The 14746-nt window shown below is 46.2% G+C and overlaps 1 protein-coding gene across 1 annotated transcript in view; it reads left to right on the top strand.

Moving 5' to 3' along the window:
* NCAPD3 (non-SMC condensin II complex subunit D3) overlaps positions 1–13022 on the top strand; it is a 28942-nt gene extending 15920 nt beyond the window's left edge. The window contains exons 21-34 of the mRNA XM_069948187.1: positions 23–134; positions 218–355; positions 1081–1319; positions 1697–1776; positions 1857–1994; positions 2073–2206; positions 2439–2641; positions 2738–2848; positions 3051–3224; positions 4111–4247; positions 4322–4458; positions 4671–4739; positions 5793–5928; positions 12517–13022. Coding sequence (XP_069804288.1) covers positions 23–134; positions 218–355; positions 1081–1319; positions 1697–1776; positions 1857–1994; positions 2073–2206; positions 2439–2641; positions 2738–2848; positions 3051–3224; positions 4111–4247; positions 4322–4458; positions 4671–4739; positions 5793–5928; positions 12517–12616 — 1908 coding nt within the window. The 3' untranslated portion in view covers positions 12617–13022. The remainder of the gene's footprint in view (positions 1–22; positions 135–217; positions 356–1080; positions 1320–1696; positions 1777–1856; positions 1995–2072; positions 2207–2438; positions 2642–2737; positions 2849–3050; positions 3225–4110; positions 4248–4321; positions 4459–4670; positions 4740–5792; positions 5929–12516) is intronic.
* Positions 13023–14746: the final 1724 nt, after the last annotated feature.

The raw sequence follows: 14746 nt of genomic DNA, 5'->3' as shown, positions 1-14746 counted from the left end.
TTCTCCTATCCCCTTCTGTTAGGTCCGACATCTCTTCACTCTGGGAGAAGCAGCTCAGCTCTGTCCTGCACGGGTGGAGAAGAAGGTCTTGCTTCTGGTTCAGTCCATCCTGGCCTCGGTGCATACAGAACATAGTGAGCCCATGTCCATTTATTACAATTCATGTTCCGTATGTTTTGGGGGTGCAATTGCTTATTTTACTGTTTTTACTCCATAGACTCCTGTATCTCTGAGAGCGATGATATTCCACAGTCTCAGCCACTGTCCCAGTCGCAGCCTCAATCTCAGCCGCTGTCCCAGTTCAAAGGGTCCACTATGCCGCCTCTCGTCCGGGCCCACGCATACATCACACTTGGTAAGAAGCAGAATTGGGAGTTCAGCTCTGCAGTATAACACAGGATATAACTCAAGATAAGTAATGTATGTACACAGTGACCCCCACCAGCAGAATAGTGAGTGCAGTTCTGCAGTATCATAATACAGGATATAACTCTGGATCAGTACAGGATCAGTAATGTATGTTCACGGTGACCCCACCAGCAGAAGAGTGAGTGCAGCTCTGAGGTATAATACAAGATGTAACTCAGGATCAGTACAGGATAAGTAATGTAATGTATGTACACAGTGACCCCACCAGCTGAATAGTGAGTGCAGCTCTGAGGTATAATACAAGATGTAACTCAGGATCAGAACAGGACAAGTAATGTAATGTATGTACACATTGACCCCACCAGCAGAAGAGTGAGTGCAGCTCTGAGGTATAATACAAGATGTAACTCAGGATCAGTACAGGATAAGTAATGTAATGTATGTACACAGTGACCCCACCAGCTGAATAGTGAGAGCAGCTCTGGACTATAATGCAGGCTGTAACTCAGGATCAGCACAGGATCAGTAATGTATTTACACAGTGATCCCACCAGCAGAATAGTGAGTGCAGCTCTGGACTATAATGCAGGCTGTAACTCAGGATAGGTGCTGTTACTTAATTGTTTATATAGGCTAAGTTTATATATAACCTGTAATAAAAGTGATCAGAGTTGGCACACTCTAAACCATACTATACATTATATTCTACAGGAAAGTTGTGTCTCCAGCATGAGGACCTAGCAAAGAAGTGTATACCTGCCCTTGCTCGAGAACTTGAAGTATCTGATGACCTGGCAATCCGGAACAATGTGATCATTGTCATCTGTGACCTGTGCATTCGCTACACTACAATGGTGGACAGATATATCCCCAATGTGTCCGTATGTCTCAGGGACAGAGACCCATTCATCCGGAAACAGACCCTGATCATGCTGACAAACTTGCTGCAGGTGAGATGTATACATATAAATGATGTCTGTGTATGACATTGTGTATAGCCTATGCTTTATAACCCACTAGACCACCATACATGTGCTTCCTCTTATTGCAGTGCATGTATGTAGGTGAAGATTATGCTACTGGTTGCTAGCAATGGTTGCAACTCGAACATGCTTGAGCCCAACTTGGTACAGCCATAGGCTGTATGGGTGTTTTCCAGGGCTCCTAGGGCTGCATCCAACTTCTTCACTTACCGGTAACCAAATGATCGGATTTGAGCATGGTCAAGTTGCGTTCATCTCTAGTTGTGAATAATACTTTTTCCTTGTCTCTGCTGCAGCCATCTATTTAGACTGTACATCATCTTATATTCCGCTTTATATTGTAGGAGGAGTTTGTAAAGTGGAAAGGTTCCCTATTCTTCCGCTTTGTCAGTGTCCTGGTGGACCCAGACCTAGATATTGCCAAGTAAGTGTTTATGGCGCAGGACAGCTATAGGAGATCTGCCTATGTAAAAATCTTACCTTCCTGTTACTCCTATGTTCCAGATTTGGAGAGTTCTGCTTGGTTCACCTTCTTCTGAAGAGAAACCCGGTCATGTTCTCCCAGCATTTCATCGAATGCATTTTTCACTTTACTTCCTATGAGAAACACGATAAGTACAACAAGTTTTCCCAGAGCGAGAGGCGAGTACCACATCCCGCTATGTTCTCGATTATCGCCCGTGATTTGTTTCCCTTCTAATCCATCTGATCTGCGTTTAGAGAGAAGAAGCTTTTCTCCCTGAAAGGACAAGAGAACAAAGAGAAACGCATAAAGATCTACAAATTCCTGCTGGAGCACTTTACAGACGAGCAAAGGTTTAATCTGACTACGAAGATAAGCCAGAACGTTCTAGGTACGTCTACACCGCTCATGTTCTAGACTTCATTTCTACAACTTTAGGGCTAGCGAGGAACTTCAGGTCACAGCATGTTCTGAAAGAAGAAAGTGCGTGTAACATGCTGTGAGTTGTTGTTTCTAGTAGAGCAATGGATGTTCTGGTTCTAGACCCATCTACATAAGTCTGTGTAGCGGTTCACATTGGGGCTTCTTTTTTGATGGACTTGTCATTGTCCTTCCTGTTCCAGCTTGCTTTGTGGATGGCCTGTTACCGATCGACATGGAAGCCAATGAACTGCTGTCAGACATCTTTGAGATCATGAGCTGCAAGGAGATAAAATTGTCAGCAATGAGATCAAAACCAGGGGAGGACATAGGTGGAGGAGATGACGATGAAATGGCTATGGCTAATGCTGTAATGCAAGTGGCACAAAAGAAACTTATTTCCCAGGTGAGATGTTTAGCGGTGACCAGGACTGAGTGCTGCGATTACTCTCTACGCACCTGCGGGATATGACGCATGCTCCTTCTCTTCTCTCTTGTGCAGGTGCAAAAGAAAAACTTTGTAGAGAACATCATCCCTATCATCTCCTCTCTGAAGGGCTTGTTGGAGCAGCAGAGAATCCCGGCCATGAGAGACCTAATGAAATACTTGCGGGTAGGTAGCAGTATGAGATTAGAGCAGTATTTAGCGGTTTGTAAACTACAAATCCCATCATGCCTTGCATTCATGTGTGGGTCAGCAGCTGGGCACCAATGGCCTATAGAAATGGTCTTTATCCTATGGCTCTCCAGCTGTTTCTACAAGCTTGGGAACATATATGTATATATGACATGACCTTGTTGTGTTCCACCTGCAGGAGATGATGCAGGATTACCGGGATGAGATCAAAGACTTCTTTGCTGCGGATAAGCAGCTGGCGGCAGAGCTGGAATACGACATGAAGAAGTATGAGGAGCAACTGGAGCGGGAAAAAGAGCAGGAGAATGCTGCCCTGAATCCGTCCGTTGCAGCCATATCTGGCAGTCCACAGGTGAGGACATGGCTGTGGTGTGTTATATTGAGAGTTACACATGGTCCTACACTGAGTCTGTTCTAGCACCCACAGCAGGCTGAACTACACAGCCCCTCCTGATCAGCCACGTTGCGGTATTAGGTAATATAATTCAAGTTGGGGTATGTTGGACATGAATGACTTTATCTAGATCTCCAAAAAGTTAGAGGGGCGAATTGACTGCTTGTTGGAAGATTAGTCCCATTTATGGTGCGTTTACACGGAACAATTATCGTTGGGATTTTCTCGATAACGATTGCATTTGAGCGATAATAAGCTCATGTAAACACAGCAAACGATGAGCGAGAAATCCTTCATTTTGATCTTTTAACATGTCCTCAAATCGGCGTTGTTTGTTCGCTAAAAATTCGCAGATCGCTTCGTGTAAACAGTCTTTCACAGATTCACCCTATGTGTGAGATGGGCTTAAGCGATCTTAAAACGATCGCAATAACGATTTTATAACGCTGACCGTTATAAAAATCAAATCGTTGCTTCAAAATCGTTAAACGATCAATTGGGTGAACTATTGCTCCGTGTAAACGTAGCATTAGGGGCCACCTTATGATGATATGACCCAGCTGTGTTTCCCCTGCAGGATTTCTATGTATCCCATTGATTTTTTTACATCAGATTTTGCAGATTGTCTACATTGGGGTTGGGGGAAATAACTTACTCAAGTGATTGGGCCAGGCAGCAGTTGGGTAGGCAGGGACTATTCCTCAGTATCCTGGGGGGTCTAGCCCAATCATAAAGTGATGGTACATCCTAGAAATATCTAACCAATGCCCCTATAGATTGGTTGTGAGTGTGGTGATTAAATCCACCATATAATACATGGTCTGCTCTATTCTGTTTTACCTAGGCCTCTGGTGTTGCCGGTTCTCCCCGAACCCCAACTACTCATCGGTCCCCTCTGACCACCATAGAGGAGGTACCTGGAGGAACACCCATTGCAACACCTAGGGTCGCCATCCTCGCTGGACAGGGTCCTCGGCCAAGGTAAAGGTCTGTTCTTAAGGGAATTCAGTTTCATACTAGAGGATGTATGTTCTGACTGGTGTGTGCTCCCGCAGGCAGATGTCGCTAAGCACTCTCGCCATCCTCAATTCTGCAAGAAAAACAGTGGAAAATAACCGGAAGCCGAGGAGCAAGAGTATTGGGGCAAATCCATCAACACCATCCTCGTCCAACAATAACAGCAGTAAGCTAGGTAGGAGCACATCACGTCATATGGCATGTGCCAATTGTACACTAGCTGCATATTCTGGGAATGTAGTCCGGGATAGATGGCAGTTCTGAATAGGCACTAGTAGAGTCACGCTCCAATAGAAGCCATTGTAAGTCTTGGCCATAATTTCATAGTAGCTTTGTTTTTCTATTAAGACAATCCTTTTTTTTTTCTCTCTCTCTCTTCCCCTGCAGTCACGTTCCGCAACTCCGATCAGCCATCTAACATCACCCTTGAAGGAAGAGCAATCAGTACTCCGGAGCGTAAGTATAAAGCCTACACTGCAGTTCATCAGTTGCGTGTCTGACTGTATTAGGCTATGTTCACACTCGGTATTTTTCAACCAAAACCAGGAGTGGATTAAAAACACAGGCTATATTCACATACTGCTGAAATTTAGTGGTTGGCTGTCATTTAATTGCAAATTACGGGCATTATTTTAAAACAACTGTTTTGAAATAATGGCCGTTATTTGCTACTAAATTTCAACCATGTGTGAACATAGCCTTTCTGTGTTTTAAATACACTCCTGCTTTTGGTTGAAAAATACTAACCAAATATACTGCGGTGGAACATAGCCATAGTATAGTTCACAGTATTGTGTGCCCTATTGCGGATCTATAATATCTTATATGATTAAAGGGATACAATGTACTTTTGTGAACGAAAAAGAGAACCTCTACAGCACCAGCTGCTTAAATCCTGCATCATGCAACTTTTTCATTGTTTACTCTTTCCACATAGTCCATGCCATTCATTTGTTAGGGCGAGTTCAAACATAGGGAATCCGCACAGAGAACATCCCTGCGGATTCCGCCAATTGCCCCTGCTTGACTCTCCACCGGTCCCATAGACTCCATTCTAAGCTCCGGTTGGTTCCACTGTCTGCCCAAGGAATTGACATGGACATAAAGTGGAGTCGGGGGTGGGGGGGTGTTATCCTCAAGGATTCCTCAGTGTGAACGCACCCTTATGTAGTGATGTCACATGACTGCCACGACCAACCATTGCATGGGGGAGCAATCTGGCAACCAGTATGTAGTGTAGTGTGTAGCAATAGGCCTTTGCAGTTCTTTACTTTATGAATTCTGTTCTTTTGGTTTGAAAAGAATTGACATTTAAACTAAATTAATTCACAGGTATCATTTCTTTTAATTTCCTGGCAACATTATGAAAACTTTTTTCCTTTTCCCTTTACACTCTGTATAACCTGCATCTGTGCTCCTAGGGTTGTGTAGAAAGTAACTACATGACTCAGAAATCTGTACATACATTTGGTACCTTGTCCAAAATTATGTTTCATTTATATGTTACAGAAAGCATTAATAATGTGACGTTTGGAGCTGGAGTGAGTTACATCAGTGCAAACCAGACGCCGACCTCAGGGAGGAGCCTAAACTCTTCACATGGCCGAGATCGAGACGTCCTGTGTATCTTGTCTCCGGACAAGCCGTAAGTATTCTGTTCATAGATGGTATAATGTTTATCCTAGTCCTCTGGTGGGCTTGGAGAACAAATCTTTTTACAGTGTTTCTGTGCGGAGATCCAGTTTTATTGATACAATTGCACTTAAAGTGTAACGGTTACTTCAAACAACTTTGCAGAAATCAATAGTGCAAGCGAAAATAAATAAGAGGATTTTTTACTCACCGTAAAATCTCTTTCTCGTAGTCTTCATTGGGGGACACAGATACCATGGGTATAGGCTGCTGCCACTAGGAGGCGCTGACACTAAGAGAAACAAAGAAAGTGACTCCTCCTGAGCAGGATATACCCGCCCACAGGCACTGAGCTAAACCAGTTTGTACAATAGCAGTAGGAGAAGTCAAGAACAGGTAAAGTAGGAATAACACCAAAACGGAGAAAACTACCATACCGAGGAAAAACCCAAAAGAAAATGGGTGGGTGCTGTGTCCCCCAATGAAGACTACGAGAAAGAGATTTTACGGTGAGTAAAAAATCCTCTTTTCTCGTGCGTCTTATTGGGGGACACAGATACCATGGGACGTCCAAAAGCAGTCCATGGGGTGGGAAAGATAACCGCTAGACAAAAGCGTTCGGTGAGAAGGCACAGAATAGCACCAACACAACCATCAACTAGGAAGAGAGCAAGGGATGATGCTGAATGCATCCTAAAAAACCCCTACGGATCCACCGCAAAGGAAAGAGGGTCTAGTCCCTGGAGCAATGTGCTGCACTGCAGACAGAGTGGGTTGTGGCCTTCCTGTAAGCCAGCAACATGATGTAACATTGAGTCCAACAGAACTAGTAGGCTAGATGTGCAGAAAAAAAGGAGACGCCCAGCCAAGTAGGCGACCACAGGCGGCAGGGACTTACCCAGAGGTAGAACAGAAAAAAGGCAAATACAACCATGACGGGAGAGACTGGAAAGTGTTTCATGGCGCATAGAGGTCTAAGGCGTCAAATAAAGGAGAGAGGACTGAGCGTCTCTCATAGTAAGTGCCACTTGAGATGCAGGAGAAGCTGCGTCCCTTACTATGGAGATGGGAAGAATGGCCAGGCTGGAAGCTCCATAGGCCTAGGAGAACAGTCTTCACTGAGAAGACAAAGATCGAGCACAAGAGAAGTATGGCAATCTAGGAAAAGCCATGGCCTATGACATGAGTAACCCCATCTGAGAAACACAGATGGTAACATGAAGAATAAAGCTTTCCAAGCGTAATGCAGTTCAGGGAAAGGAAGGAGCAGGAGAAAGGAAAACCGCGATCAGAATCTTGTGTAGTTGACCTGGAAGGAGTACAGTAGTACCTGGCACCCCGCAGTGCCTGACAGAAAAGAGGAGCAGAGGAAAGCCGGTAAGCTGGGAAAAATCAAGGTAAGGCTGATGGGCACAGGAGTTGTCACCTGGCAATGGGCACAGCAGTTAATAGATAGACTAGAGCCCATATGTAGACTAGATCTAGAAATCAACATCTCAAAATGTGAGCAGAGACGTTGCTTGGTAAGAGCAGAACAGAAAGAAAAAAACATTGTGCGGAGACTAATGGCCACATGGAAGAGATCAAAGGATCAACCAGCTCAACCGGAGCCTCAGGCAATAGGAAGGCGAGAGCCAGATGCATTCTGGTGGGCAGAGCCACAGAGAAACAAGAAGGCGTTAACAGTGAATGAGACAAGATGATAGAGAATTGGCAACTTGCCGAATAGATGTAAGCCTGGCCAGAATGTGATGAGTGTGGAGACGATAGAGCCTTAGGTAGGGCCAGACATGGGCCCCTGAACACCCCTGTTTGCAAGGAGAGGACACCTTTAAGGGATTAAGTTCTCGAGGACTCCACATGGGAGACAAGATAAGAGAGGGGGACCGTGAGCCCCGACTGGAGATCATGGCAGGTCAACAAGAAGACCAAGGACAAGGAAGGCCAGCAGGAGTGCTCATAGAGGCCAGTGAGGGCCGGAAACCCACACCCACCTGTTGGAAAAAGCTATATCGGATAACAGTCCTCAGAAAAAGTATCTGGAGGATACTTATTATACTAAATATTCCAACTTTGTGGAGAAGGGAAAGGGCTGTTTAAAGATTTCCTTGCTGGAGTGGTAAAAAACCAACCCTAGGATAGGGGGGTCTTGAACAACAGTGCATTACTCCAGAGAGAAGGAGTAATGGTGTATGTGGGAGAACTGCAAACACCGAAATGAGAACAATGCCCCATAGTCCATATGGCCAAAAGGACACCTGGAGGAGCTAGACCACGAAGAGACCATACACCTGTGCTGAGGGCATTAGAGAAAACAGTACAGGCAGTAAACAGGAATGTTCACCCTGTGAGACTGCAGCTGCCAAAGAGAGAGAAGACTAAATACTTGCTATGTTGGCCATAAGCAGATGCAGAAGGAGAAATCCTACAGTAGTACTGTGATGGTCATGTAGGCAGTTGATGTCCTACCTACACCAGGGGTAGAAGAAACCCTTTACTGTTTTACCTGAGGAACCGAGAGGCCTCACTATACACAGATCAATGAGAAGAGGCAAAGTGGCTGGTGCTGACCAAAGCCAGCTACTGGAAGTAGAGCACCATGAGAAACTAAGACCAAACGATGCTGAGGACCATCTGCAGTATAGCAGAAGGGGCGTTCTAAGCATACAAGCCATACCACTGGGGAACAGCCAGCGAGACAAATGCAAGTACGTGGCCATTATGCCCAGATGAAAGACAGAAGAACCGCCCTGACAGTACCAGGAGAAATAGTGACCGGATCTGTATGCTGCCGGCCACCTGTAGTGGGACATGTAGCAGGATGCTAGGGCTTTAGAAATGATACAGCCCAACAGGAAGACACCAAGGTTACGATGCCTGAGAGCAGGTAATTAGACTTGTCAAGGGAAACATATAGAAGACAACATGGTGTAGTAACAGGTTACCCTATGATGATCCCCTGAAGTGACAGGCACAGATCATGTAAGTCCTACGAGGAGGAAAAGGTAATATACAGGGTAACACGAGCAGACTAGCTGCAAGCAGTAAGTAACAGAGGACCAGCATACAAGAGATACAAATACCTGGACTGGAAGCAGGTAATGTACCTGGTTAGACATGTAAGCAGACATGTAACATAGGTCTACAGTGTGTGCTCTGGGAGCAGGGAAGAGATCAGGGCTGTGTCCCAACGTAAATGTGAACTGGACACGAGAAAAGCCCAGCATCACCAGTATAGTGAGTGGACCTGAAGAAGGTGTTATATCGTATAACCGAATACCCCAATCTGTGCACACTGAACTACAGGTAGTTGTATCCATATCATGCAGCAGAGGGCAAAGCTCTGAATAACCTTGTACCACCATCTGGGAGGGGGTAGCGTGTCCGGTTCTATCTATGTGACATCATGCAGTAAAGGAATCTTCCTTATTTCATGAAGATGAGAGGCAGGTCTGAAGCACTACCCGCTAATGGGTGATGTGAATGACCGGATATGTGTTGTACCTATGATGTCCTGTAGCAGAGGACATCTGAGTAACACAGGAACAACAACTGACAATGGGTGATGTGTCTGGTCCCATAACCTGCATGACAAACCATGTAGCAGAGGGTTCTGTAGTGAGAGCACAGGAACACCACATAGTAAGAGGTAATGTGTCTGGTTCCATGTCCTGTTTGCGACACCAATTAGCAAAGGATTCTGCCCCGAGAACACAGTAGTTCCCCTAGGAACGGTAATGTGTCTGGTTTCGTGTCCTGCTTGTGACACCATGTAGCAGAGGGTTCTGCTCAGAGCACAATTACCCTGCCTGGAAAACAGGTAACGTGTCTGGTTCCATGTACTTACCGAGACACCATGTAGCAGAGGGTTCTGCTCAGAGCACAGATACGCCACCTGAAAGCGGGTAATGTGTCTGGTTCCGTCCTACTTGTGACACCATGTAGCAGAGGGTTCTGCTCAGAGCACAGATACGCCGCCTGATAGCGGGTAATGTGTCTGGTTCTGTTTCCTGCGTGACACCATGTAGCAGAGGGTTCTGCTCAGAGCACAGATACGCCGCCTGATAGCGGGTAATGTGTCTGGTTCTGTTTCCTGCGTGACACCATGTAGCAGAGGGTTCTGCTCAGAGCACAGATACGCCGCCTGATAGCGGGTAATGTGTCTGGTTCTGTTTCCTGCGTGACACCATGTAGCAGAGGGTTCTGCTCAGAGCACAGATACGCCGCCTGATAGCGGGTAATGTGTCTGGTTCTGTTTCCTGCGTGACACCATGTAGCAGAGGGTTCTGCTCAGAGCACAGATACGCCGCCTGATAGCGGGTAATGTGTCTGGTTCTGTTTCCTGCGTGACACCATGTAGCAGAGGGTTCTGGTCAGAGCACAGATACGCCGCCTGATAGCGGGTAATGTGTCTGGTTCTGTTTTCTGCGTGACACCATGTAGCAGAAGGATCTCTCTGAGGGCACAGAAACACTGAATCTGATGGGGAATGTGTCTGTGTGCTTGTGTGGTTGTATATATGTATTAATGTAATTGTATATATATAAAATCTGACACAGAGGGGTCAACCAGCACCAAAAATGCTGGATCTGCTGCCTAAGGGTTGCTGGAACAGTGCAAGGAACCTAGGACATAATAAAGCCTGATGCAAGCCATTTTCCTATATGTAATGGTGTAATTATCACTTCCACCAGTAGGTGGCAGGAGAGATGCATTGTGTCCCAGGCTGCTGGAATAGAGAACAGTGTGTGTGGTAGCTCCATCAGGAGACCACACACACATACACACATGTGGCAGGGGGAGGGGGGAAGCCGCATCCCTCAGTGCAGGCTCCAGAGAGAGCCATAAGGGGGGGATGCCGCGGTCCGCGCTGCACCCGAAAAGGGGCGGGGCCTACCGGGAGGGGGCGGGGCATCCCACAGTGAAGGCTCCACAGAGAGCCACAAGTAAGATTAAGGTGGGATGCTGTGGGCCGCCTGGTTCCCGAAAGGGGGCGGGGCCTACCGGGAGGGGGCGGAGCATTTCAGTACAGGCTCCACAGCTTGTAAGAAGGCGGCAATTCTCCGACTTGCAGGGCACCCGAAAAAGGCGGGGCCTACCGGAAGAGGCGGGGCCTCCCCAGCGCAGGCTCCAAACATAATAAAAGGAATGAAGTGGGCCGCGCAGCGCCCGAAAGGGGGCGGGGCATACCGGGAGGGGGGGGGGAGGTAGCCCTGTGTGTACTCTGGAGAGCCACAATAGAGGAGGATGCCGCGGCACCCGGTAAGGGGCGGGGCTTAGGGAAAGGGGCGGAGCATCCTTTAGTATGGTCTCTGGAGCCACATGAAAGGAAAAGTGCGGGAAACTGTGGCCTGCGCAGCACCCAGTCAGGGGAGGAACATCCCTCACAGTGCAACCCATAGCACACAGAGAGAGACACTAATAAAAATATAATGGTGGAAGGGCTGGGCTGCTACTGACTGAGGGGAGACCCTGAAAATGTCAGGAGAGGAGCATCTGCCTGGGGAGGGCTGCAAGTGACTGGAGAGGGAGAGCTGCCTATGTGGAGTAAAATGGCGGCCTGGGAGGGTGGGCAGGGGGAATATACTCACCTAGGAGCCCATACTCACCATTGTCGTCTTCAGCCGGTGGGTGCCTCACCTTACGCGCCAAGCTCTGGGGGGCGAGGCGGGAAGGGGCTGTGCGGATACAGAGTCCGCAGAGAGGCGACCAGATTGATCTGGGGCCCTGGTGTCACGTTGCCGGCCGGTGGCGACCGAGGGGTCACAGCCCATTTACATTTATGGTCTGTTCCCTGGTCGCATAGTGGGGGGATCAGGGTGAGTTTTAGATAACCCACCGTGCTCAAGAATCCATAGAACCTAGAAGGAAAAAGAAAATCTAACTAACTAAACATAAAGGAAGAAACTGGTCTGGAGAACCCAGACCTGTGTCTGCCTCCTACTGACACTAAGCTAAACTGGTTTAGCTCAGTGCCTGTGGGCGGGTATATCCTGCTCAGGAGGAGTCACTTTCTTTGTTTCTCTTAGTGTCAGCGCCTCCTAGTGGCAGCAGCCTATACCCATGGTATCTGTGTCCCCCAATAAGACGCACGAGAAATATATAGTTTTATTAGGCAAAAGAGCTTCCTTCTATACTCACAAGGCTGTTTTCTTACACCCCCCCCCCTCACTTATCTAATCATCATAGCAGTTGTATAAGTTACAAAGAAGCAAAGTGAAGACTTGTTTGCTGTGTCCATTATAACCTATGTAGGGGTGTAGGGGGCACGAGTGAGCAAGAAGAGGAGAGAACCAGCCCTGCAGTTTGAAGACTGGCTACAGAAAAAGATGATACACAGGTCTGACTGCTGACTGTATGGGCTGCTGGTCTCCTCTCCCTGCTCACTCACTCCTCTTGGCTCCTCCCCCTTCCATAGGTTATAATGGACACAGCAAACCCGTCTTCACTTTGCTTCTCTACAAAATATAAGGGTGGTAGCCTTGTCAGGGCAGAAGGAAGCTGTGTTGCCTAATGAAACATATTATAGAGTTTTTAATATTCACTTGTAGTTTTGTTTTCTGTTTAAAATGTGTTTTGTTTTGTTATTTTGCCTTCCCAGAGCACCACAGCCACGACAGTGGAACGTGGAGTCTCCGGTACAAAGAAGAAGTAACCGGCGGCAGCCATCAGGACGAGCTCCATTGAAACCTGCCAACTAGATGAATTGGTGTATACAGCTTTAAAGTGACACTCACCCCCTTTTTGCATTTTGACTGCTCTTCACAGGTTTAAAGGTTAAATTTTACAGCTTTCATTACTTATTTTATATTATACGTCATGGTGCTTGATCTGGTAAAGTGGTTTTTATCAAATGTGGATTGGGATATGTGGGCGCCACATCGTCCTGCCCCATGCACCACTTAGCCCCGCCCCCATCGGTGACGTCATTGGGCATAGGCTCCACCCCCTCAACAGCCATTGGAAGGACCAGCCTAAAGATTAAGGCACCACCCCCTAGATTGACCCACACGAGACTGGGCAATGTGGCGCTTAGGCCGCGAAGCCCCGCCCACATATCCCAATCCACAGTTGATAAAAAAACACTTTTTACCATAACAAGCACCATGACGTATAATCTAAAATAAGTAATATAAGCTGTAAAATTTACCCTTTACACCTGTGGAGAGCAGTCAAAATGCAAATAGGGGGTGACTGTCACTTTAAAGTTGTCATGTTTTCTGTACATATTTCTCTATATGATGCTGATAAATTTCTTGCATTGTTTTGCACTTGTCCTGTAAACCATGTCCATGAATAACTTCTCTCTCATTTTATATGTGAATATTCAGACCTACAGGCTCCTACAATCGCTTTCACACTATCTGCTTATTAAAAGGCTTTTATGTGTATTATATTGATGGTGCTGCTTTACTCTAGTTATCACTGGCTGTCTTCGGTTCCAGAAATAGCACCAATTTGTGTTTTGTAGCTCAGTTCCATAAAAGTAAATGGAGCTCAATTACAATATCACACACAACCTGAATAAAAGTAGCTAATTTTTATTTTTTTTCCCCCTAATCTTGGATAGTAACTTTTAAGAATATATAGAACACAGGTGTCAAACTCGGGCCCTCCAGCTTTTACAAAACTACAATTCCAATTACACCTAGAAAGCCAAAGCTTAAAGTGTCACTGTCGTTTAAATTTTTTTGCAGAAATCAATAGTACAGGCGATTTTAAGAAACTTTGTAATTGGGTTTATTAGCCGAAAAATGCATTTTTATCATGAAAATGCAGTTTGAAGCTCTCCCCCCTGTCTTCATGATTTTCTATGGGGAGGGGTGGAGGGAGATCAGGCACCAAAACAGGACAACAAAGTTAATTTACAGCTACATCACCGGGTTCTTTCCTCTGAAGTCAGCACTGACCTCTGAAATACCGCTTTCACACAGGTCCCGCTGTGTAATCCTTTGTTCTCTGCTGGAGACTAATCTCCCTTCTTCCTCCTCCTCTCTCCATAGAACAGACAGAGCTCGACTGATGTAAAAGAGTTGAGATTTCCTCATAATGAGCAGTGGATGAGAGAGAGGAAGGGGTACTGTGAAAAGTCTTTTTGAATGCAGATAATGGAATATTTGCCTAATAAACCCTGTACTATTGATTTCTGCAAAAAAAAATAAAAAATGACTGACACATTAACATATTTAAAGCATTTTTAAATATGTTATTACATAAGCAAAGTTAGACACATTTCTGACATGCACTAATTATTAGCATATAGTGCTATTTCTCTCAATTTAGTAGTAGTTCAGACAGGCTTCAATTTCTATTAAAGGAGTAGTACGGTGCTTCATAAACTAATAAAAACGCTTTAACAGCTGCTAATATTGCCTATGTACCATGTGCTGTATTACCTGGACAACCTGTTCCCGGCCCCTCTACCCGCCCACCTTATCGATATTCCTCCCCCAGCCCTGTAATGCCCACCCGTGACGCTACGTAGCTCTTCTTCATAGGCATCAGATCGCTGAGAGCTCGTGTAGGACGGGGGAGACACAAGTATAGATTCCGATGTAATTGAATCCCTCAGTGTCTCTGCTCACAAGTGCAGAGAGCATGTACAAAGAAAAGTGAAGAGAACAGATACAGAGCGCAGACACTCAGGGATTTACTTAGAACAGCGCATGCTCATCTTACTGATTGTGATAGGATGTGGCAGTCACATGCAATGTGCTTTGCTCAGCCAATAGTAGACGAACAAGCGACATTATAGAGAGGGGCAGAACTTGGGGCGGGTTGAGGAGGATGGATGACGTGTTGCCCCAAAATGGCTGCCGGCCCAATGTGGC

The sequence above is a fragment of the Dendropsophus ebraccatus genome, chromosome 12 (assembly GCF_027789765.1).
Source record: "Dendropsophus ebraccatus isolate aDenEbr1 chromosome 12, aDenEbr1.pat, whole genome shotgun sequence".
Lineage (NCBI taxonomy): Eukaryota > Metazoa > Chordata > Amphibia > Anura > Hylidae > Dendropsophus > Dendropsophus ebraccatus.
The sequence above is the reverse complement of the archived record's forward strand: the minus strand, read 5'-3'. Positions and strand labels throughout refer to the sequence as shown.